Source organism: Aptenodytes forsteri, unplaced genomic scaffold, assembly GCF_000699145.1.
Source record: "Aptenodytes forsteri isolate BGI_AS27 unplaced genomic scaffold, ASM69914v1 Scaffold5, whole genome shotgun sequence".
Taxonomy (NCBI): domain Eukaryota; kingdom Metazoa; phylum Chordata; class Aves; order Sphenisciformes; family Spheniscidae; genus Aptenodytes; species Aptenodytes forsteri.
The window spans coordinates 1,691,949-1,714,282 of record NW_008795672.1 but is presented as its reverse complement, the minus strand read 5'-3'; the positions used below and the strand labels follow the sequence as shown (position 1 = coordinate 1,714,282).

Below are 22,334 nucleotides of genomic sequence, written 5' to 3'. Positions count from 1 at the left end.
ATATTGTTTACATTTCAGTCATTTAATTACAGAAGATGATGATAACATGGAGAGGTGTATAACCCTGGTAATTTTTTTTTTAAATTGAGGAAGAATGCTAAGCATAGTATAGTTTGATGAAGAAAATGCCAATTTTTGCTTAGTTGTGAGATGTTTTACGATGTTCCTCTGCTTTCTGATAAAAAATGATGCAAAAATACTATTCTAAAGGGCAACATGTAAATCTTTGTGATAGATGCCTGCTGTGGTAAGATGTAGTAGAAGCTTCAGTGAACATGGCAGAAAGAAGTGTAGGTCTTCTTGGATTTATATATAAACTTAGGGTGAGGTCTGTTCTTATCCCACACAGTTTGATTGTTAAATAATATACTACACTTTTAGTGGTGATTTGTACTGTTAGTTCTGGCATCTCAGGCAGATGCCAGTGTAATAGCTGCGTTGTGCTAACATATATTCTACTTCTAAGTCTTCTTGAACATAAGATTCTCTACTTCCCATCTGAAATTAAGCCTAATTGGTGTGTTTGCTTCAGCTGCCACTGTGTCTGGTAAAATAATACCAGAACAAATTGCTTTGTGCTTTCTGAATGGAGGAACTCTCCTTACTCCCATTTGATTTTATGGTCATCCAAAAAAATGAGATATGTCAAAAAACCACTTTCAGGCTAGGTGAGTATATGGATGCACGCGTGTGTGCCCATGATGCTCTGTAAAACTCCAAATGTAGGTCAAACTTACTCTAACTTTGTGCCTGGTGTAAGCTTAGGTGTTTAAAAAAAGAGGAGCCTTATTATTTTTAGGGTACTATTGGTCAGGTCTTTTCCATTTCCAGTCTATCTTTGCTAGTCATTACTGAGACCTCCCTTAACGCTATTCATTATAGCCTCAATGGGCAAAAACAAAGTGATACACGGAATCTTTTGGCTAGCGTCCCAACTGCAGTTCCCGTGTTATCAAGTTCTCAATACATTTCCATTATGCATCTTTAGCTTGACAGCTATACTTTATCTAGCTTAAAAATAACTTTTTTTCCCCCCCCATAGCATAGCTATATAACGACGGAGGCGAGGAAAGAAAAAATTGATGCTACTGTTCTTCCTCACCCTCCTTGTGGGTCTTTGCCAGAATGCCTCGGTAGAGGGTGTTATTGCATTGCAGTTCTAGCTCAGTGATGTTCTCGCACTAATCTCAACAAGCAGGGCAAGTGTTTCTGTCTGCTTTTGTGGCAGCCTTGGCTGTAAATGGAAGCAAAAAATAATAGTGTGCTTCGGAGAGTTCCTCTTGCTGATTGAAATATTGATGATAAACTGGAACTGTGTGGACTGGGAAAACTGACTTGGCAAATGCAGTTGGTAGAAACCCAGATTTATTGCTTTGTATAACTTTGTCTTCTAAGTGCAATAAATTATTAGTTTGATAAAAGGGATGAGATGTAACATTTAACCTGTCCATCTGCTTCATTCAAAGTATCTTGTCCTTATGTTCAAGCAAACAAACAATACTACAGTGCTTGGTACAACCAAGGGAATAAAAGTTGTGATGTGGGTCCAGAAATGAATAGGTGGAGTGAGATGAGTGAGTAGGAAGCTCCAAAAACAGATCTGTTCTCTTTGGAAACAGTTTTGGTTTGTCGGGGAGCAGGTCTGCATTAGGAAGTCCCTGCTGTCCCTTCTATTGCATCCCTTCAGCCTTGCAAATGCTAAATCAGCTGTTTGTGTAGCTGTGCTCTAACTGAAGGGGTGAAAATGGGTGATGGTGGAGAAAGAAGCTCTTTAAAAATCTTGGGGGTTTATTTACCACCTATCCGTTATCACTTCAGAAAACAATTGGTAAAAACAGTTCCTGTTTTACAGGTACAGAAAAGCAATAAGTAATATAATATGTCAAAATATCTCAAATATCTCAGAATGCTTTGTGTTGAAAAGAGGTCTTTTGTTAAATTCTGCTTTTAATTCTTTGAACTGCACTGTACAAGAACATATGTAATTTTATCATAAAAGGACAGCCCAAAGACAGCCTCCCTCCCATTGACCTTTTGTATGACACACAGATTTCCTCTGATTTCCTTTTAACAAAAAATCAGAAACTGCCTTTTAATATTACCTTCAACTAATTTAATTATGACAGTTGTCATCTTGCCAAGTCTAAAATGTACGATAGGAGCTGAAGAAGAGTGGGACATAAAATTTACATTTGCATAGTATTTGTATCTGCAATGCAAAGAAGCTATCACCTCTTTCCACAAGTAGGATATTCGATTAAAATAAATCATAAATGCAGGAGTCCCAAGTTTATGTCAGACAACTATATTAGAATATGAAGTGAGTCATGCCCTTCAAAAGGGTGACTGTTAGCTGTGTCTGTAGTCTCAGTTGTGATCCATCATCCTGGTACTTGCTACAAGGACATTGATGCAAATAGCATCTGTAGTCATTACTCCCTGTAGGACTGTGTATACCTCATCGTGGAATTCCCCATCTCAAAGCTCTTTTCTAATACAGTGAAAAAATGCCGTGGCTGGGATTGCACACAGTATTTCAACTGTTGCCACTGTGATCCCTCAGATAGCATTAGAATAATATCCTGCAGCTTGTAATCAATATAGTGCCTGAGCTAGTGTATTTCAGAAATATATTTGCTGTTAAGCATTGCCCTGCAGGCTTGAGCTCTGTAATGAGCATTTTTCATTTTCAAACCACTTCACAAACATAAAGTAATTACGAAGTAGAGGGATCTGATCCCCTGCTTCACGTACAGCTGGGAGAGAGCAGAGCAGGGGAATGAAGGCATAGGAGTAGAGGGGTTTGGCTGGCTTGGTGTTTGAATGTGATTTGGAATTTGGGATCTTTTGGCTTCTGTGCTCGCAGTACCCTAATCTATTGTTTCCTCCTAATTGAAAGGGAAAAGTAATTTCTTTAATTCTCTTTCAGTTTTGAAGTCAAGAGAGAGGAGCTGAAATTTGACCTGCGGTCTCATTTTAGCATAGCTACTTACATGCAGAAGTTTTCTCTATTTTGTAATTGTACCCCTGTAAAACAGGGGAAAGGAGTGAGATTAGCCACCCGACTGAGTACCAAACCTACATGTTCTTTAAATCAAGGCATATGAGATTTTTTAAATTGGCATTTGTCAAACGCAGATTTCTAGACCTGGTTCTATGGTTGTCGTATTCTCTAGTTCAGAATTATGTTCAAGGAATTTCAATTGGAAACTATTTTTATTTATTATTGTATCTGGGTTATTATGCAAACCAAATTACAATATACTTCATGGTGTTTTGTGAAGCAGTCTTACTCATACTGTCTACATATGCAGGACACTGAATCACAGTGAATTTGAGTAAACAGTATTCCATCAATACAACTATATTTATTTTGTTCAGTAGTGTGCTGTTTTGTGTATCGTGTATCTAACAAAGTTTGTGTTCTCTCTCCGCCATCCCTCTTTCCCCTTAATATTTCTAGCACTGTTTTTAGGATTCCCTCATTCTCTTAGATGTACCAAAGGAAGGATAATGGACATTTTTTTGGTTGAGTTCCTCGATCAGCCTGTAAAAGAGATCTATGATGTGGTTACTTCTGATATCAGTGAAAAGATGATGTGATCCTGGCTCTGCTCCTTTAAGTTTGATACAAGTTTTCAAACCTCTTCATTAGAATTATTTCCTTGACAATAGACAATAATTGTTTCGACAGGGTTTGGAGGGAGGTTATTCTCAAAGCACCATATATGAAGAATGAAGGACAGGGAAGGGATTTAAAATTCTGAAGAATTTAAATCAGTGATGTTCCCTGCTTTTGAGATGTCTTGTGGACATTGCAAGTGTGTATATGGTTCTATGACAAGTGTATGGAGTCACCTTTCTCTGACAGTTTACTAGTAGTCTGCAGTCCACAGATTGAAAACTACTAATTTTGATTTTTTTTTTTTTCACTGTAATTGTTTCAAGCCAAACAACTTGGGTTTTGGAATTCATCTTCAGTGAGGATGGTGAGACTAGGTGTCCAGACTGTGTATGGACAGTACGGGTTCTATTAGTCAAGTGGCATCCTGCCAGTCTTAATGTATTTTGTTGTTGTTGTTAGTGGAGGAAGAACCGAGAATGTTATTGTTGTTGTTGCTTCGTTGTAGGAAGTTTTGAGGAGAGTTTTTCTCTTCTTATTAATTGGTTTTGCACCGATAGGCATTCTGTTGAAATGGAAACATTGTACGGGTCTTCTGAATACCTGTGTCCAACATCACTTTTTTCCCCACTTAATTAAAGACCTAATAGAAAGGCCATTTGAGGTCAAAGTTAAAATTCTGGTTAACTGTAATGCACTTGAGTTTAGTAAGGTATGTTTTCATTGCGGTGCAGAGAATGGCAGTCACTCTTGGCCCACGCAGGGGCAAAACTTAAAGCCTAAAGTGCTGAACAATTACTACACTGAAGTAATAGATCATTTTGTAGAATCAGTATGTCAGTACAGAGAGAAGTGAGTGAGAACGCAAAGAGATGCACCTCTAAAATGTTTGGCTCCCCAGAGCAGAGTTTGGGAAAAATATGCTTTTGGAAGCTTTTGGCATAAGCAGTGTTGTCTGGAAGTCCAGTTTCTTGATCGTTTTTAATTTTGTTCAAGTCCGTTAGTGTTGCACTGATGTGATGGCTGTTGCTCCGTTGTGCTTACTTTTGGATTTTTTCTATTGTCCTTTCATACCACTGGTAATTTTAATTCTGCTTTTGATCTTTGTTATAACCCTTGTTAATTCTTATACTGCTGAGTTCCATTTGTTGGCTGGGACACCTAAGTGATGGTTCATGGTCTTCTTTCCTGGGCAGCGTCGCATCTAAGGGGCCTGCTACGTTATGTTTCTTTACATATATAAGGCTGCTAGAGGAGAGGAGTAGAGTTTGAGGAGGTATTTACAATGCACGGATTCGGGACAACCGAGCATTAGAGCAGGTTGTCCAGAGAGGTGGTGCAGTCTCCATTACTGGAGGTTTTCAAGAACTCATTGGATAGAGCCCTGAGCAACCTTGTCTGATTTCATAGCCGATCCTGCTATAAGCACAAGGTTGGATAGAGACCTCCTGAGGTCCCTGGATTATCCTGTGATCACAGATGTAAAGCAAATATTACTCCTTGGAACCTCTGCTCAAAGAAGTGTATCAGGAGCTGCAGAAGGTGGTATTTACAGAGAATCTGCACAAAGCAACAGAGGGGTAATTGGGAAATGAAAAAGGAGAATTCAAGGTTGAATCTGCCCGTGATTCTCAGATCACATCTTCCAGCCATTCCTGCGTATGCTCTGTGATAAATGTTAGTGAACTCAAGCGTTTGTACTAAAAGCTCCCTCTGATTTCTAGAATTATTCCTTCTGTTCCTCAGCTTTCTCATATTCAGCCTATGTCTCCTTGTGCTAAAGTGGTGTGCTTTAAATAAGGGGGCAATCCTCAGGGAAAGGGTTCGTGATTACCATAAGACCAAGTATGTCTTTTATTTCATGTTTTTTATAATGGATGATAACCGAATTTGATTTTTTTTTTTAAATTTATATGTCAAATCAGTTTTCATATACCATCCATTGAGACACTTTTTTTTTTTTTTTTTTTTTTCTCTGTATGGTAGATAACTGCTAGTTGCACTTGACTTAGGCTGTCAGAGTCTTTTTCTAGTTACAGTGTTAATAGCAAGTTTCAAAGTGTGTTTAATGCAGCCTGATCTTTTTTTTAAAGCCAGATAGGATTTGAGGTGAATTGCAAAGTGATGTCTTACAAATAAAAATGAACACCAATTCTATCTTTCCACTTCTAAAGCAAAAGCTAAATTAAAATCCTCATACTTCTTTTTGTCCTGAGTTTTTAAAACATTTTTCCTTCTGCTAACAGCCTCTCAAATTGTTGGGAATTTTGAGCCTTAATTTCGCTTGCTTTTTTCCCCCCCCCTCTTCTTCCTGGGCATGGCTGGTGACCTATAGCGTGCTGCTTGGCTGCTGGTAAAACAGGAAATGGGGTGAGTAATTTCTTTTGGCAACCCTCGTACCACTTCTGTTAGAGAGTTCTCCAGATTTAGAGAAAGGAGAGATACTCTTACTATAACTTTTTTCCAGCATAGTAGAAATGAGAAACCACTTAATGCAGTGGACCCGCTGAGACATGTACGTTAAGAGAAAATTTTAACTGAGCAATTAATGCTGTATTTTCAAGGTCAAGACAGTTGCTTTCATATAAAGGTACTTCTGCTAACAGTTGTGGAATATGTAGACTCACTTCCTATGTCCTCGGACGAGATTTTAACTTACTTTGTACCTTCAAAACTAATGATAAGGAAACTCATAATTGTGATGTGCTGTCATTTTATTTGGGTTTTTTTTTACTTTTTATTGTCCATAGCTTTTGCCGTATGTCTGACAAGAACTCCTTTATATAGACACCATTTGTCTATATAAATGTTGAGCAGGCAAGAAGTTAATTTTGTAGTCTTGTTATGATACTATTGTCCAGTTTACTTGATGCTTACGAAGGATAAGATGGCAGCTGGTTTGGTTTTTTTACCTGGTTTGACCTTAATTGGGGTTTCTTATCTCTTTTGCCTCATAGTGTGATTATAGCTAGGACGTGGCGTTTCAACTTGGAGTGCAGGCTGTCTGTCCAACTGTACAGCTTTGAGTTAGCTTAATGGTCCTGAGATGCCATCTGTGAGCCAGAATCTTCTTGTACGTGGAAGACATAATGAAATACAGACCTCTTCAAGTTTAGCTTACATTAATAGTGACTGAAAATTGTTAGTCAGATAATGGTGAAAAGTCAGTAGTGTAGCGAGAAAGAGATTAGTGCAGTGGGTGCAAGTTAGTTTTGACTCTTCTTTTTTTATACCTCAGTGTTTTAAAATCAATTTAAACGCTTGATTCTTTGTCTACTCCAGGACACTCCCATGCCTGGCCAAATGAGAACAAATGAGAACATATTAGGGCCATTTTGAACAGATAAATTATCTTTGTGGGCAAGAGGAAAGAAATCCACCTGTCTCAAAGTTAGTTGAGGATACTGAACTAGTCTTTGGTGGAAGCCATCTTGGCTGGAAGTACCATTTCAAGATACTCATAGAAAGCTAGACTAAAAGGTGATGAATCACTTCCTACTTTGAGACTAATTTAAAAGCAATTGTTTCGTTAAATTGCTTGAGAGAGGATGAGACCCTGTAGGGCAAATATTGCCCACAGAGCCTACCATTGGTGCCATTTTTATAGGAGGACATGCGCTTTGCTCTGTAAGTTCCCAAACAAGTGGTTTGAAATCATATGCTGGTATCCTTACAGGCATCTGCTCCTTTCAATTTCTCTCTCCATAGGCAAAGGCACAGGAGTCGAGGCCTGGTCTTGTACCTACAGAGGTAGTAGAGCCTGTCCCAGCAAGGTCAACTGAGGTGGTCATCTGGGCTTCTCCTTTTAGGAATTTGTGCCCACTGGAGTTCATGCCCTCCTTTAATGAAGGACTGGATCGCCCTTTTAACCATAAAAATAAGTCTAACATTTTTTGGGTTTTTTTTTTGTAAACAAAGTATTTTTGTGCATATCTCTTTCTCAGCTCTTCTCCAGGTAGACTCTGGAAAGACTTCTGCAACTTTTGATCTACCGTGAAGCTATGGCATGAGTTTCCTCAGTGCATGTTCTTTTACACAGGAAAAAAAAAAGAATCTATTTTTAAATGTTAGTGAAAAAAAACACTGGCAAATAGAAACAGGGCAAAACAAGATATTATTTAGGCTGGAAGCTGGACAGGAGGCTCCTTAGCAAGTAGCACAGGTGCTGCCCTGCAGGATCCAGATACTCAGTTTACTTAAGCTGAACTAGATGTTGATTTACTCTCAGAAGGATCTTCCCTCCATCTGGATGTACCTTCTGTCTTTCTTGTGTTAAAAGAAGTGCTTATGTGACCACCCAGAGAGCTCATCATCTCAATGATCTGGCTGAAAAACAAAACTTTCTTTGGTGGATTAGGGTTTGCTTTAAATGGGATCAATGGACTAGCATTACTTACCATGCTGTGTAGTGTCAGCATGCAAGTGCTGGCAGGAATGCATGGCCAGAGGCAGGGAGGAGGCAACATAGTCCTAAATTGGCTTGAGCTGACTGTAGCTGGAGTAGCTACACCTTTAGCTACTCTCTGCCAAACTCTTACGTGTTTATTGGGAAACATCTTACCTGGAGTTCTGGTCTGGCCTTAATGTTTCCTCAACGCTTTGTTAATTCAATACAAAGATTCAACGCCATTGTAGGAGGTCTTGGAACAGCCTTTCATTCTTTCATGCCATGGTCTGCATGCTTAGTACTTTTGTCCTTTTTTATTTGTGCATTGCTTGTTTACTTGGCACTAGTTACTTAAGTTTGTCTTGAAATACTGTATGTCATGTATCTATCTTTGACAGACTCCTGTGCAAGTTATTATTTCTTTGTGTATGTGATTCAGAAAACTGGGCCTTTCCTTGGCAAAGGATGACATTGTTCAGCTGAAAGAAGCTTATAAGTGGATTATTCATCCCCAGTTGTCAGAAGAGTTGGGTGTTCCTGCCGATGGAAAGGTGTCGTATAAATAAGAAAATACTTTTTTTCTCTCTGTTTTTTTCTTTTTTTTATATGTGTTTGTGTGTGTATATATATATTTATACACTTATATATATGAGGGGAAAAAATAAAAATATATACTTTTTTCCCCTCATTAACAGATAAACAAGTTGCACTGTTCTTATATTCACTGTAGGGGGAAGCAAGGGGGAAGGTCTTTTAACCAGAGGTCTCCAAGTCTCAACACTGAGGGGTCCAGTCTTCACTTTTGTACACGTAGATCATTGCATCTCCTGAAACCGTCGCAGTCTTTTGCTAAATCTCTTGCTCTTGGGCTGCCATCCTCCTTTTATCAATGCGACTTTTTCAGTTTTCTCATTTTCCAGGATCTCTGTTTTCCAGAGGCTAAGGAATGCTCACACATGCCTTCTTTGCTCTCCTATTACTGCCAACGCTGTTACTGCTCTGTGAGATAAATTGTTCAGGTTGTTAGCATGTTAAATTACGTGGATAAAATGTATTTCTGAAACATACTGAAAGAGGACAGACTGGTCCTTGTTCACTTTAATGAATGCTAGAGATAGGCATGTTGGAACCTGCAATACCTGTAAGTAGGCAATAGAAATGTTTTTTCAAACCCTGTTTTCAACTTTCAGATTCTGACTAACAGTCTTAAAATGTTTCTGAAATGCATTGACTGAACATGACATTCAGATGTTGCCAGACCAATTGAGAAACACCATCATCTTGAATGTAAAATTTCTGCAAACATGGCTAAAATTCCTGCTGAGGACAAGGCAGTCTGCAGTTTTTACCGGTCATCAGCCATAGGACTGACCCCAGGACTAGACTCACTTAGTCTGTACGTTGGTTTGTCAGCTTCCATAATAATTACAGATTGTCTTTTCCCAGGGGTGCTAATTGAAAACGTCCCTTTTATCTTAATGAAGAAAGAAACGCTCGGTTATCCTGAAGATGATCCAAGAAGAAACAAACTTCTTAAATACCAAGTTAGCAAAAGCTCTACAACAATTAGGCACCGAGCCACTCCAGACAGCACTGTACCATAAAAGTTACTTGTCTAGTGCTCTTTATCTACAAGGCACTTGAATATTAGCCAATCTTTTCAATAGCCCTCTTGAGATATTCTGGTATCTGAATAACAGAAGTAATGAGTGTTGTTTGCCCAAGGCCAAAGAGGGAATTGGGGGTAGAATTGAGATTACACTAGAGTTTCTGGTCTAGCTGTCAATCCACTAGGACATGTTGCCTTTCTTTGCCCCAAGGCCATCCAGTCATTGCAGATGAAGCCCCTGACAAAATTTTACAATGGTGACTACTACAGGGTTTTTATCTTTATTCCACGCTATGCTCTGCTCTCCCAGAAGGTTTGTGAAGTTTAGTGACCGTAATAGGCTTTGAGCATACACTGTCTCTGACTCAGTTCCCCCTGTGCAAAATGGGGCTGGTATCTATGATGTGTAGGTCACTCATGTTTTTGAAGTGCTCTCGGATCATCTTTGGTTACTTCAGAAATGCAAATGCTATTATGGCACACGTTTTAATGTCTTTAGAGAATTTGTAGAATAAATGGGTAACTTTCTCTTTTGACTACCTCTTTAATGTTTTTCTAATATTACAATGAGGATGCTTGAGAATATCCTCCCTGTTTGTTTAACAAAGTATTACCTTCCTTTTACCTTCCTTTTTTCTTTCTTTTTTTTTTTTTTTTTTTTTTTTTTTTTAATTCAGAGTTTGTTTGAAGTTAGCGTGGTCTTTGCTCACCCGGAAACAGAGGATGAGTGCCGTTTCCTGTAAGTTTTTATATAAATAACAAAAGATCTTTATCTAAATATTGTGCAACATTGTTGGTTTGGATTTGCTACAGATGAGACTATGCAGTGTTTATAAACTAGAATGGGGCCTGCATCTAAACTTCCTCATATTCAGATAGAGTTGCAGAACTTAAAGTTACGCCATCTCTGTCTGGTTAATTCTGTGCTTTAAAGCCAATAAACAAAATCATCCAGAATTTCGATTTGAACTGGAAGGAGAACTCTCATATACGTTGTTTAATTTCAGCCCTTTTCAAAGTCATTACCCTCTTCAATAGAGCGTATCATTTTAAAAAATAAATTCAAACCATGTAGTTGCAGGTGGGGGAATCTTTTGAGGTCATGCCTAGGTTTTCCTGCTCTTACAGGAGACATGGATGGGAGGGAAGGCTTTGAAGTGAGTTAATCCAACTTAGCTGGTTGATTAAAACAAACAGAAGTTCCCTGGCCACTAGACATAGTTTTTGGCCTGGCCCACTAGAGCATCTGCTCAGCAAAATATTTCTGTGAATTTAGCTACCATTTAGTCTGATTTCTCAAAATCTAGCAGTAGTATATTCTGGATAATTAGGTTCACTCTTGCTGGTCGCTGATGCTTCCTGGAAAACTTAAGTGTCACTCGGTTTCATTGCTTGCACTCTGCTGCAAGTTAAATCTTAGCATAGAAAGAGGCTCGGCATAGAATTTCTGACTTCCCTGTTTCATAGTGACTTCATCTCTTGAGACTAGAGATTTCCTTTGCAGCCTTTATATATTTCCCCGATTTTACCCCTTCTGGCAATTTGTGATCTTTGTTTGAATGCCCAATCTGCCACCTTCTTGGTTTTCAGCAGCTGCATCCTTCATTTGCCTTGGGGTAGAGGGTGAGGGAGTGCATGCTTGGTGACAGACCAGATATTAGGAAGAATTGATTACTGGTATTTGCTGAGCATCTTCCTTTCCAGCTTCTTCAAGACCGGGCAAAAGGGGGAGAAAGTAGTAGGGCCAAACTACAATTCTAAATAATGTTACCTGCAATCCTGTAAAATCTCAAAAGTTTCTGGATCCTGCACCCTTTTGTTCTTATTTATTTAATTTTACTTGATCAGTTCTTGTTTGCTGTAGTGCTCTTCCTTCCTCTGAAACCTCTCAGCTCTTATTTTCAGCTCATCCTTCCATCCTTTCTGTGACGTTTCAAAAACATGGATGTCGAGCACGTTATGGTGCCAATGCTAGCGCTCCAAGGGGAATAGTTATAGAGGTGAAAGCTGTAAAGAAGTTCCATTCCACATTCCCACTACTCAGGTTTATTCCATGTGACCTGACACTATCCCTTTATTTGCCTTCTCTTTGTAGCATACTTAAACAGCAATTAAGGTTTTAGACATTTTTCTTAAGTAACAGCATATTACCTAATTTAATTACATAGTAGTTTCTCAGGCGTCAAGGCATTCTGTGTATGTGAATGGCTGGTTCTGGGCAGATTCTGAGGGAATGGTTTGGTTTTGATGTAAATATGGTAAATTTGGCAATTGTCACAGCTTTAGTAATGACAGTCATGTTTTTTGTGGAAGCAAAGTAGGACCTTGTCTCAACCTGGAGAAGTCCTCCAGGTATGCTTTTGGGTAGCATTTCCAAGTATGGCATCTGCAGTTTCTCATCTCTCAAGCTGTTCTTACCCAATCATGTGTAGATAGGTGTGCTAAAATGACCCTTGGTTTGACATGGAAGATTGAATTGGCTCTTGTTACTTGATATTTGGAGATTTATGTTTAAAGGTAAGGTGATATTTAAATTCCGGAAGAGGGAATTTGTGACGCTTTGTGTCACAAACTGGCCAGGCAAGTTGCTTGTGTAGAAACAGCATGAGGTCAGACCTGCTTCCTTATAGTCTAAAGTAGTTATAGAAGCGTTGAAAAGCACCAGCAAGAAATGATAAATTGTGTTGTAGGCTAGAAATCATCTCTAACTGCATACATAGAAATCCACTAATAGGAACAGCAACTTCCTCTACAGTACTCAGAAAAAGTGTTTCACTGACTTGGCTTTCACTTTCGTGAAACAACCAATAGTTTCCTTTTGAAGAGGCAAAGCACAAATGGCATCGAACACCTGGGGTTACTTTTTCTGTAGTAAATTGAATTTTCCTATCCAGAAGCAGCGATTTGAATCTCTAGTTTGTAGTGTGCATTGGCTAAGACCAGCAAGTATAGATTTCAAGATGTCAGCAAATCTTGCACAGAACTTAAACGTTAGTCATTATCTTTATTGAGAAGGATTGGAAAGGACTGAAAGCTAAACTTCTTGTGTGCTTTTCCATCCCATCTCAAAGCTGAGACACATTTGTGTTGGTTAGAGCAGAAGAGGCTTACGCAGCTTTGTCCGTGACTTCTCCCTAGATCGAGCAACACACACCTTCCGCCATTTGTGGTTTAGGATAAAGTTAATTTTAAAATCTGCTCTGTGCTAAGCTGTGGAAGTGAGATACTGGACATATTGGTACACAGACCATGTAGCTGCTATGCTTATAAGTCTGTCTGTCTGCCTGTTTATTTCTTTTTCTGTAAGAGTAGCAGCTAATTTTCATTTCTGTATTTAGAGCCACAGCCTGTCCAGACTGTTTCAAACCAGCGAAGAACAAACAGGTAGGATCTCATCATTGTTGTATTTCTTTTCTGACATTCAGAATTTCACGGCAGTAGCTACAAGGAAGAACTTCTCTAGGTATTCAGTCAGTGTTTAATGTCTGGTTTTCCTTCATCAAAAATCTCTCCAGTTTTCAGTTGCCTGAAAATAAAGTTGTCTCCTTTATTCAGTTAACATTTCTCTGCTTAGGAAAACTAAGCGCTTGGTGCTTTTCTTTAGGTCGTTCTTTTTCCAGACTGTCTAAAGGCCATAATTTTAGGAACGTTCTCTGTAAATACCTCCCTTAAGATCTAGGAATTTGATTGTCATGCATTAAAAGTAGCATAAAAGATGATCCTTAAGCTCTCTGTGGGTGAAACAGTTCAGATAAGTCACATTGTGAAGATGAGACTCCGCAGCCGAAAGAGAATGATCACGCTGCAGTTTTCATGTCCTCTGATCTGAATGAAAGACAAAATACATGCAGGATGGTTTTATCCTGTCTACCTCTGGAGGGGGGGAAGGAAAGAAAAGGGACCTTGCCACTTGTTGCAGGCCGTGAGCACACACACAATCATTGACAGAAAAGAGGACATGTAAGAATAAAAAAACAGTTGGAGAGAAACTGATATAAGTAGGCCAGTGGGTGTGATCAGAAGAACAAGTAACTTCTATCAGAAGCCTATGCAAGGCCTTTTATTCTTTCTGGTGAAGAGTCTACCGACATTTGGCTGAGGCAGTCCGACCCAGGAATTCTGCCTACTCTACTCCACCTGACCAATAAATGCGAGTCTTTTTTTAGAAGGATTGTATTGTTATAACTCACTGCTTGCTGCATTGCTTTCCGTTAAAAGGGGGGAAATCCCCCATAAGGAGTTAAACCAGCAGGGCCTGGCTGTTAAAACCACACAGGCAACGAGATGTAGGGGAATCTAAAGGAAAAAATACCAACTCTGAAGAGCCGTCAGAGGTTCATCCTTACAAAGAAGCTGTGCTTGAAGCTAGCTTCAAGGGCTGTGTTAATCAGAGAAGTCGTATAAAAACTGGGTTCTGAGTGAAAATTTCTGTCTCATCTGCTGTAGAGACTTATTTAAACCTGCTGCTAGTTTAAGGGTTTTCCAGCTCATGTGTTCTGTGAGGAAGGGAAGTGCTATTATCTCTAGTTTATGCTTAGAAAGAGAAAGAGCAGCTTTCCTGAAGGCATCCAGGAACTCTGTGTTAGAGCAAATTGTCCCAGTCAGCCACCCGGTATTTTTCCCTGTTTTTTCCAAATCCCCAATCCAGTTTGCAAAAAAGACATCATTAAATTGGAAATTCAGCGGACGGCCACCAAGACAGCGAAGGGGCTGGAGCACATGCCCTAGGAGGAGAGGCTGAGGAACCTGGGCTTGTTCAGCCTGGAGAAGAGAAGTCTTTGTGGAAGACCCAACTGAATCTCCCCCTAGTACCAACAGAGAGGTTACTGAGAACAGGGAGCCAGGCTGTTCACCACAGTGCATGGTGGAAGAGTGAGAGATGGTGGACATAAGTTGAAATGAGAGGTTCAGAGTACATATAGGAAAAAACTTTTTACCATGAGGACAGTCGGACAGTAGAGCAGGCTACGCAGAGAGGATGCGCGGGCTCCGTCCTTGGAGGATTTCAAGACCTGACTGGATAAAACCCTGGACAATATGGTTTGATCTCATAGCTGACCATGCTTTGATTAGGGAGGTTCATTTAGAGACCGCCTATTGTCCTCAGCCTTCCTAAAGTAGGATTCCACCTCACCTGTTACAACACTTACTTCTCCTGTTCTAGGAACCTAAATTCAGTGTTTTCTGCCTTAGCCCCACTTGAGTTATCAACAGCAGCACCTGGCTATGCATAGAGGATGGTAGTCGTGGCTCCTGTCACCGTTGTACTATTATTACTACTTTTACTATCAGTTCACCCTTGTGAATTGATGCAGCTCAGGAGACTGAAGTTGCTCGCCTTCCACAGTTCGGGAACTGCCAAGCCCTACCATTCAGAGCCCTTACTTCTGAGTATGAATGAACTTTTGAACTTTGTAGACAGGTATCTACTTAACAGTATTATTTTCAGAAGAACTAGCTTCCTACTGTCACCGAGATAAAAGCTGGGGCTTAGGTATACTTAACTTTTGGAAACAGGGAAGCTGGTTTAGATTTCTGTTTGTGGATTTAGGATTCCGTTTTTAATCTGTTTTGCAAATTTGGACCTGAGCTCCCAAGCACTACTTTTTTTGTTCTTGCTTTTGTACACTTTTATATATCATCTGAAATACGATCGTTTCCAAAGATATGTCTAGCATTTCTTTCAGCTAACCAAAGGGCAGAGTTAGCAGTTGAATATTCTAAGGAGCTGGAGTAGGTTTCTCTGGAAGAGTGACAGTAATTTTAGACCTGCTGAAAGTCAGTGGCGCTTGTTATTTTTTTCTGCGTAAAAACAGAGTGAGGAAACATATACTACTGTTTGTACGTGTCTTCTAGAAAGAAAGGGGCAAATCTTAGTTCTACAACTAAATAACTGTTATGTTCCAATCTGTCAGCTCTATTAGTTGTATTGCTTTCATGTTGTGAGTAAAGTTACTTGAACAGATTTTGGCAAAATTACCTGTTGCTCTCTGTTGCCCTATTAAAGTTAGGGTTGAGATCACAGTGGGTTCTGGCTGATACAGAGTTGCTTCTAGGTATAAGAAAACACAAAACACAAGTGAAAGAAGTATATTGTGAGAAGTGTACGGTGTGTATATTTTAGGGGTTTTTTTCTTCCTTAGGCATATCCTTTCTTAGCTTCTCTTAGTTCTTGACTAATTTTTTTTTATTTCACTGTGCAGTCTGTTTTCACTAGAATGGCAGTTATAAAAGCTCTAGAGAAGATAAAAGAAGAGGATTTTCTCAAGTAAGTATATACTGAAACTAGTTCTTAGTATTGTGCTTTTGTATAGAATTAGGATGGAGGGGAAAATATTAGGTGGGTAAGTAGTGGTTGTTCAAATTCTGCTAGTTTACTGGTTAAAATGTGTTGCGTTTTCTATTCTTCTGGTAATAAAATGTCATTCCAGATCTTTTATTTAAGGAGTTATCTTAAAATGCTTGAGTTAAGCCACAGAGGATGGAAAACTGGACGTGACACAAATGATGGTCTTTTTCCCATTAGTAAAAGTGCTTCATTGGCTGATTATCTCAGGAGCTGCACGGAGGAGAAATCGTGGGTCAGAGCGCTGCAGTTCTGCTCTGTGCTTTCAGCAGTACGTCACTGCAGATCTGTGGGCTGGCATGGGATTTAGAAGGGTTAGAAGTTAAAACAGTTTGTTGTAGTATTGCCAATCATTTACATTCAAAAATCTTTATGTACATCCCCAAAACCACAGAAGAGATTTAGAAATTGTGGAACTTCCTTCTGTATTTTGAACCTTAGAGTTTGTAAGGCAAACTTCTCTTTACAAGAAAGACTTTTTCCCGTATTTCCAAAATGTTAGGAGTGGAGTTTTAAGAAAACATCAAGTGCTGTAATACGGTAAAAATCACGAGCAGCGGGAAGACATCAATAGACACTCTTTCTGTAGTTCACTGTGCTTAATTGCACTAAGTCTTCGCGGCTCTTTTCTTTGATTCCCAGCAAAGATTTAGTAATAGATCCTGAAGATACTTTTCATGCAGTGTTTAGTTTCATTATTGCTATAGCTATAGCATGGTACATCTTACTAGCACACTTTGGAGTGTTTTACTTCGATAACGTTCGATGACAGATTGACAAAAGTATTTGCAATGCGGTGTGGTTGATTTGCTTAATGTTTATCCATTTCTTGGTGTTCTAGATTTTAATGTGAATACTGAGTTTATACTGTAGCTGTGTTTTGTGTAACTGAAGTAATCATCTTTCGTGCCATTATTGCTATGATGATGCTCCGTCATGTTCTGGTATTACTAGTCTTTTTTAATCTTTTTTTTATACAGGCATTTTCCATGTCCCCCAAGTTCACCAAAGAACCTCTGTGTTGCTCTGGAAATCCAGTGCAATAATGGTGCAGTTTTTGTGGCTGGTAAAGTGATCCATTTATTTTCTGCTGTGTTGCCTTAAACATAACTTCATAACACTGCCACGAGACCCAGAAGATTCTTGCTATTTGTTGATTCCTGTAATTAAGTATAAGGAGCAAAGAAACAAATCTGGCTCTATCTAAGAGTGGACTTTGTTTGACAGGGGAAGAAATTATACTTGCCTTTGCTGAAGACATGATTTTGTGAAAAGTTAGAAATTACAGATCAACACGCTAAAATCAGAACTATTTGCCTGTTCTTACGTTGTGAATTTAAACTTGGAGGCTGTGTGGTGGAGATGGTTGAAGAGGAGTGGGAGCTGGAGACAGCTGTGTCAGGGCCAAGGTCGGGTTCCCATGTTAGGAGCTGCAGGAGGGGAGCATGTCACTTCTGCTGCTGCCAGTTGTGCACACACCTCCCTTCTGGATATTTGGGAAGATCCTGCTTTTCCTTGCCATTGTTTTTCTTTTGCTTTGAGAGATGGAAGAGTTCCCTCTCTTGTAGAGACAGCACAGGATGATGTGAAGATTTAAAACAACTGTCTTTGTGCCCCTGCTCATTAAGGGGGCTTGTCCAGAAGCGGTTTAAGAAACAAAGAATTTTGCCCTGTTGTCAAAGCTTGCTCTCTCCTTCAGAAAACCTTTATCCCTGCAAATCCTGCAGTTGTAATATGTCCACTCATAGTAAGCACAAGGTTTGGGAAAGGCAGTTCCGCACTAAATAAGCTCCCAGCAGTGCTGTTCCCTTGCTTGGATTTTGATTTGGATTCAGAGGTTTTCACCATCTGGATTTATCTGCATATTATTCCTCCAAAACTGCCAATCTTAGTGGGATTAATAAAGGTTAAATTTTAGAAAGCTTAGCTCTTTCTAGTTCCCTCCTCCAAACCCAGAGACAGTGTCCGAAATAATTGGGTGAGACAGGTAATGCAACAACACCCGGTGTCCCTGAGTTGAGATGATTCAACTTTTCTATCGCTTGCCTGCAAGAGTATCTCCCCTTCCCCTAGTCCTGTGTATAAACAACCACTTATTTAAATATATGCAAACAGATTATTTTTAAAAACCCTACAATTTTAGTCCAACATACTGTGTTTAAAAGGGTGGTACAAATCCTGACTAAAGGAAAACATAGAATGAAAAGTAAAAATGCAAAAGTGAATGTTCTCGTGGCAGCTTAGTCGGTGTTCTGTACATACCTGTTTCTTATTTTGAATTACTGATTAGACAGTTAGATGTACACTTTCATGAATCCAAGATATCCAATGTTTTTTAGCCTTTTCCAAACACACTGTTTTATTTTAGGTTCCTTTGTTGGACGGTCTTATCAGAATTCACCTGTATGGAGAAGGAGACAGAGGGTTAGCTTTCTGCATGTGATTTAATACTGGTTTTGCAATTTATAGCTTGTTCCAAACAAAACAAAAAAAAAAAACCCAGGCAGGATGTTGTCTTTAATTTTTGAATAATTTATTGAGTACAGTGCAGTTATTTTGTTATTACAGCAGTTTAAATGAGACGGGATCTTAATTTGTAAGCACAGTTTCAGAGTTGGTATTGCCCTCTTGACCTTACCTTTGGTGTTCACTGAACGCTCCCTCCCCCCCCCCCCCCCCAGCTTTTTTTTAAAGCTTCAGGAGAAGCTGTCAAACCGAGAAACACCTTCTGTTTTTTTTAACCCACTGTTGTTCAGAGCAAAAGCTAAAAATATTAGAATGGGGAGTTGAGAGAAGAGAAAAGAAAAAAAAAATCATTTTCCTCTTTCCATTTTATGGAAAGAGAATTTAGCAGCGTGAAGCTGACTTCTGACTGATTAGTCACGGTACTTTCATTACTTGCCCCAGTGAAGCGGTATTAGTCAGTTTCCCCGTTTGTTTGTGTGGGTTTTTCTGCAGATCAGAATGCAAGCAGGAAACATTGTTAGAAATAGGAAAATATGATACTGAAAACCAAAAAAATGGAGATGACAGAGGCAGAGTATAATACGCGTAGCTACTTTGAACTCCTTTTTTATTTTCTACATGCAAGGTTTCAGATTGAAACTTGTTTGTGCAGGGGGGTTACGCGTCGTTCTTTATGAATGAGTTCCTTGGTTTGTGCCTATTTTCACTTCTTATAAAACCTGTCAATAAGAAAGCTCATCTTGGTCATCCATGTCAGACTTGTTCTTTGTTTATAGCAGTCGTGTCACAGGAGATGGCATGCTAGTGTGACATAACACGAGACTATGACTGGAATCAGTCAGAGGATGGCAATCTCTTTACATGGCAGCTTTCCAAGGTTCTTGAGATTTGTGCTAGTTTATTCCTGAGACATTTTGCTCGCATGGCTTTCCTTGTAATGAGCCAAAGCATTTTAGTTCGGGTTTCTTTTGTTAAACGTTCAGACAATGGCAGAACTTGGATTGAAACCTGAACTACTTGGTACAGGGGAGTGTGGGAACTTCTTCACTTGGGACATACGTACATTGGTGGACAGGCATATATGTATAGCATTAGTTTGGTATATGGGAGGCTGGTTAAAGACCGTGGTCTGGTTCAAAAAAATAATTTTTCCATTTGGAATCAAGTTGTCTCAAACCAGGCACTTGAACCTCTGGGTTTTCATTCCCAGCTGTGTCAGGCTATATACAGTTTTGTTTCTGTGGTTATACCTGAAGGTATGACTGCAGCAACTGGCTCTCTAAGTCTACCTTTAAGCTAGCCATCTCGGATACTGAAACTCTCATAGGTGCAGCAGCATGCATTTCATACTGTTGCTGTAATGCTCTTGCCATAAAACAAGTTTAAGCCTGTAAATTTATTTTCACAAGGCTCCGATGAAAGTTAAATGTATTGTGCTGTGCAATACTGGAGCTTTTGTCCATTGCTTTAGAATGATTACAGCTAACATAGTTGTTTTTTACAGGAAGATACAACAAATATTCAAGGAATTTACCTCAGACTCCCTGGATTATTGATGGGGAACGGAAGCTGGAATCTTCAGTGGAAGAACTGATTTCAGAGCATCTAATGGCAGAATTCAAAGCAGACAGTAAGTATCTAGGAGATCTTTTACCATATATATTTTTCATCATTACTAGAATATTTTTCCTTAGTAGCTACTAACATAATATAAGAGTATGAGGGAAGAAAACATGTTTCTTTATCCCTCTCTTATCCTTCTAAGTCCAAGCTTGTAAACTTTTTTTAGCTGTGATCTGTGAGTAATTAGATGACTGCTTTGTTTTATGCAGCGTCTTTTATCCTTCTAAAATACCTCCTCAGTTGATCTGATGATGCAAATATTACGGTTTTATGTGGTAGTATTTTTGCCTAGCCATACTTCTTAAGAATTGGTAATTCTAACATGACTTGTAACAAGAAGGTTTTTGCCATCAGTGTTCCATAATATCTGCCTAGCCTTCGACCCCTTCATGTTTCTTACCTTGATTAATTTATTTTCTTCAGTGCATAGAGTTCCACAAGCTAAATGCTTATCCAGGGATTTTCCAGATGAAGTAATCACCGCCCATCATTTGTCATCTACTGGATGTAGAATTAGAGACGTAGAAGGCCCAACGAAAAATCGCATTAAATATTAGTTTGGAAAAAACAGCTACTTTCCCCTCCTCTCCTCCCTCCTCCCAGTGGATACGTTAGTCTGAACACTAGGAAAATCCTCAAACCATGTCTTTAGGTATTGTGTAACACCTGATTTCAGCTTGCAGAATTACCACAAGTGACTACCAGAAATGCAGGTGCAGTAATGTTGAGAAGAGACATAAACTAATAGAAAGACCATTGCCAGCAGGTCAAGGGAGGTGATCCTTCCCCTTTACGCAGCACTGGGGAGACACATCTGGAGGACTGGGTCCAGTTCTGGGCTCCCCAGTACGAGAAAGACGTGGACATACCAGAACGAGTCCAGCAAAGGGCTGTGAAGATGATTAAGGGTCTGGAGCATTCCCAACCAAGAAAATTCTGGTAGTATGACCAAAATACGCCTTCATGACCGTGGCAGATGGTTATGTAGTTGCCATAATATGACCAGAGAAATGAGAGATAATAAAAACGGAGGAGATCTTTATGCGTGCTGTATGTTCCCTATGGAGGAAAAAGTTTTGAAACCATCAGTTTTTCAGAGACGCTTTGGAATAGCGCTGCAAAGTTACCTCTAGTGCAGGGTTTGGTCCCCTATTCCTCCTTCAGGCAAAGCTTAAAGGTGGAACGGGGATGATGAAGGAAACTAAATACCCAACAGTACTTTTCTGTAGCTTGAAAGATGAGAAAAACAAATACACAGAGGTTACTTTTCAGTTTGGACTTGAGTTTTCTTCCTCTTTTGTCCAGGTGTGTGTGACTAGCAGAAATTTCTCTGAAATCTTTGGAAACCATTGGGTGTATTTAGGATAAAAAGCTGTGGTTTGGAGGAAGACAGCTCAGTTTGATTTTATTCACAGACTTGAATTAGCTGGGTAAGAAATGAACAAAATTAATTAGTAAGTGGAATTCATTTAGGATGGTACTGCTTTTTTCCGGACATTTTCAGGGTTGTCGCGGTCACGTTCAGGCCAAGGAACTAGGAGTGCTCTTCGAGGAACTTGTGAACCTGATGCAATAAACAATAACTATCCCAGATTTTTTCAAATACAGTGCAGTTTTCATTTTATAAAGATAGCTCTTCAAAGTATATCTGCAAACACAAATAAGTTTAGAAAGAAAATATTTCACTTTTTAAAAGCTGTAGAGAGTATTAAAAATGTAAAATAAAATCTCACCTCCCTTGTTCAAATCTGTTATAGGCTTTAATTTTTCTTCCTCTGGAAGAGAAGATGTGGATGTAAGAACGCTAGGCAATGGTAAGGCTTGGAACATCCCTTGTGAAACACAGAAACCAGCAAAATGATTAACTGAAGCTGAGTGCATAAGTGTGTGATTAGGCATGCTTTGAAATTTTATCTCGGAAACATTTTAGTGATATCTATGTATTTATTCCCAAAGACCGAACAGTTTCATAAAACCAACTGAAGGAGCAGCCCTTTTTCAGTGTCCTTGGCTGCACGGATGCATGGAAGTGCATAGCTTGTCAGGAGTATTTTATTTTACTCACTTCCTATTTTTAAGCCATTTATGTCAGACTGGTTCCTATCTTGTTTTCCGTTGGGTCCTTCTGCTTTGCCTCACTGTCACTGGGGAGCGGGGAAGCCTTATTTTCTGTTTGAACTTGGGTCCTTTATAAAGGTCAGTTGCTTTCCAATATGCTGAAGCTACTATAGCCAAAGGAGAAGGGGAAAGAAAAAATAAAAATTAGCAATCATGTGTTCCA

General features: G+C 39.3%; 1 protein-coding gene across 1 annotated transcript in view; it reads left to right on the top strand.

Annotated features, from left to right (window-relative positions):
- PUS10 (pseudouridylate synthase 10) overlaps positions 1 to 22,334 on the top strand; it is a 31,839-nt gene that overhangs the window by 4,330 nt on the left and 5,175 nt on the right. Inside the window, exons 4-11 of the mRNA XM_009282514.2 lie at positions 5,958 to 5,992; positions 8,449 to 8,560; positions 10,296 to 10,357; positions 12,957 to 13,002; positions 15,822 to 15,886; positions 16,945 to 17,030; positions 19,935 to 20,060; positions 21,811 to 21,867. Of these exons, the coding sequence (XP_009280789.1) occupies positions 5,958 to 5,992; positions 8,449 to 8,560; positions 10,296 to 10,357; positions 12,957 to 13,002; positions 15,822 to 15,886; positions 16,945 to 17,030; positions 19,935 to 20,060; positions 21,811 to 21,867 (589 nt within the window). The remainder of the gene's footprint in view (positions 1 to 5,957; positions 5,993 to 8,448; positions 8,561 to 10,295; positions 10,358 to 12,956; positions 13,003 to 15,821; positions 15,887 to 16,944; positions 17,031 to 19,934; positions 20,061 to 21,810; positions 21,868 to 22,334) is intronic.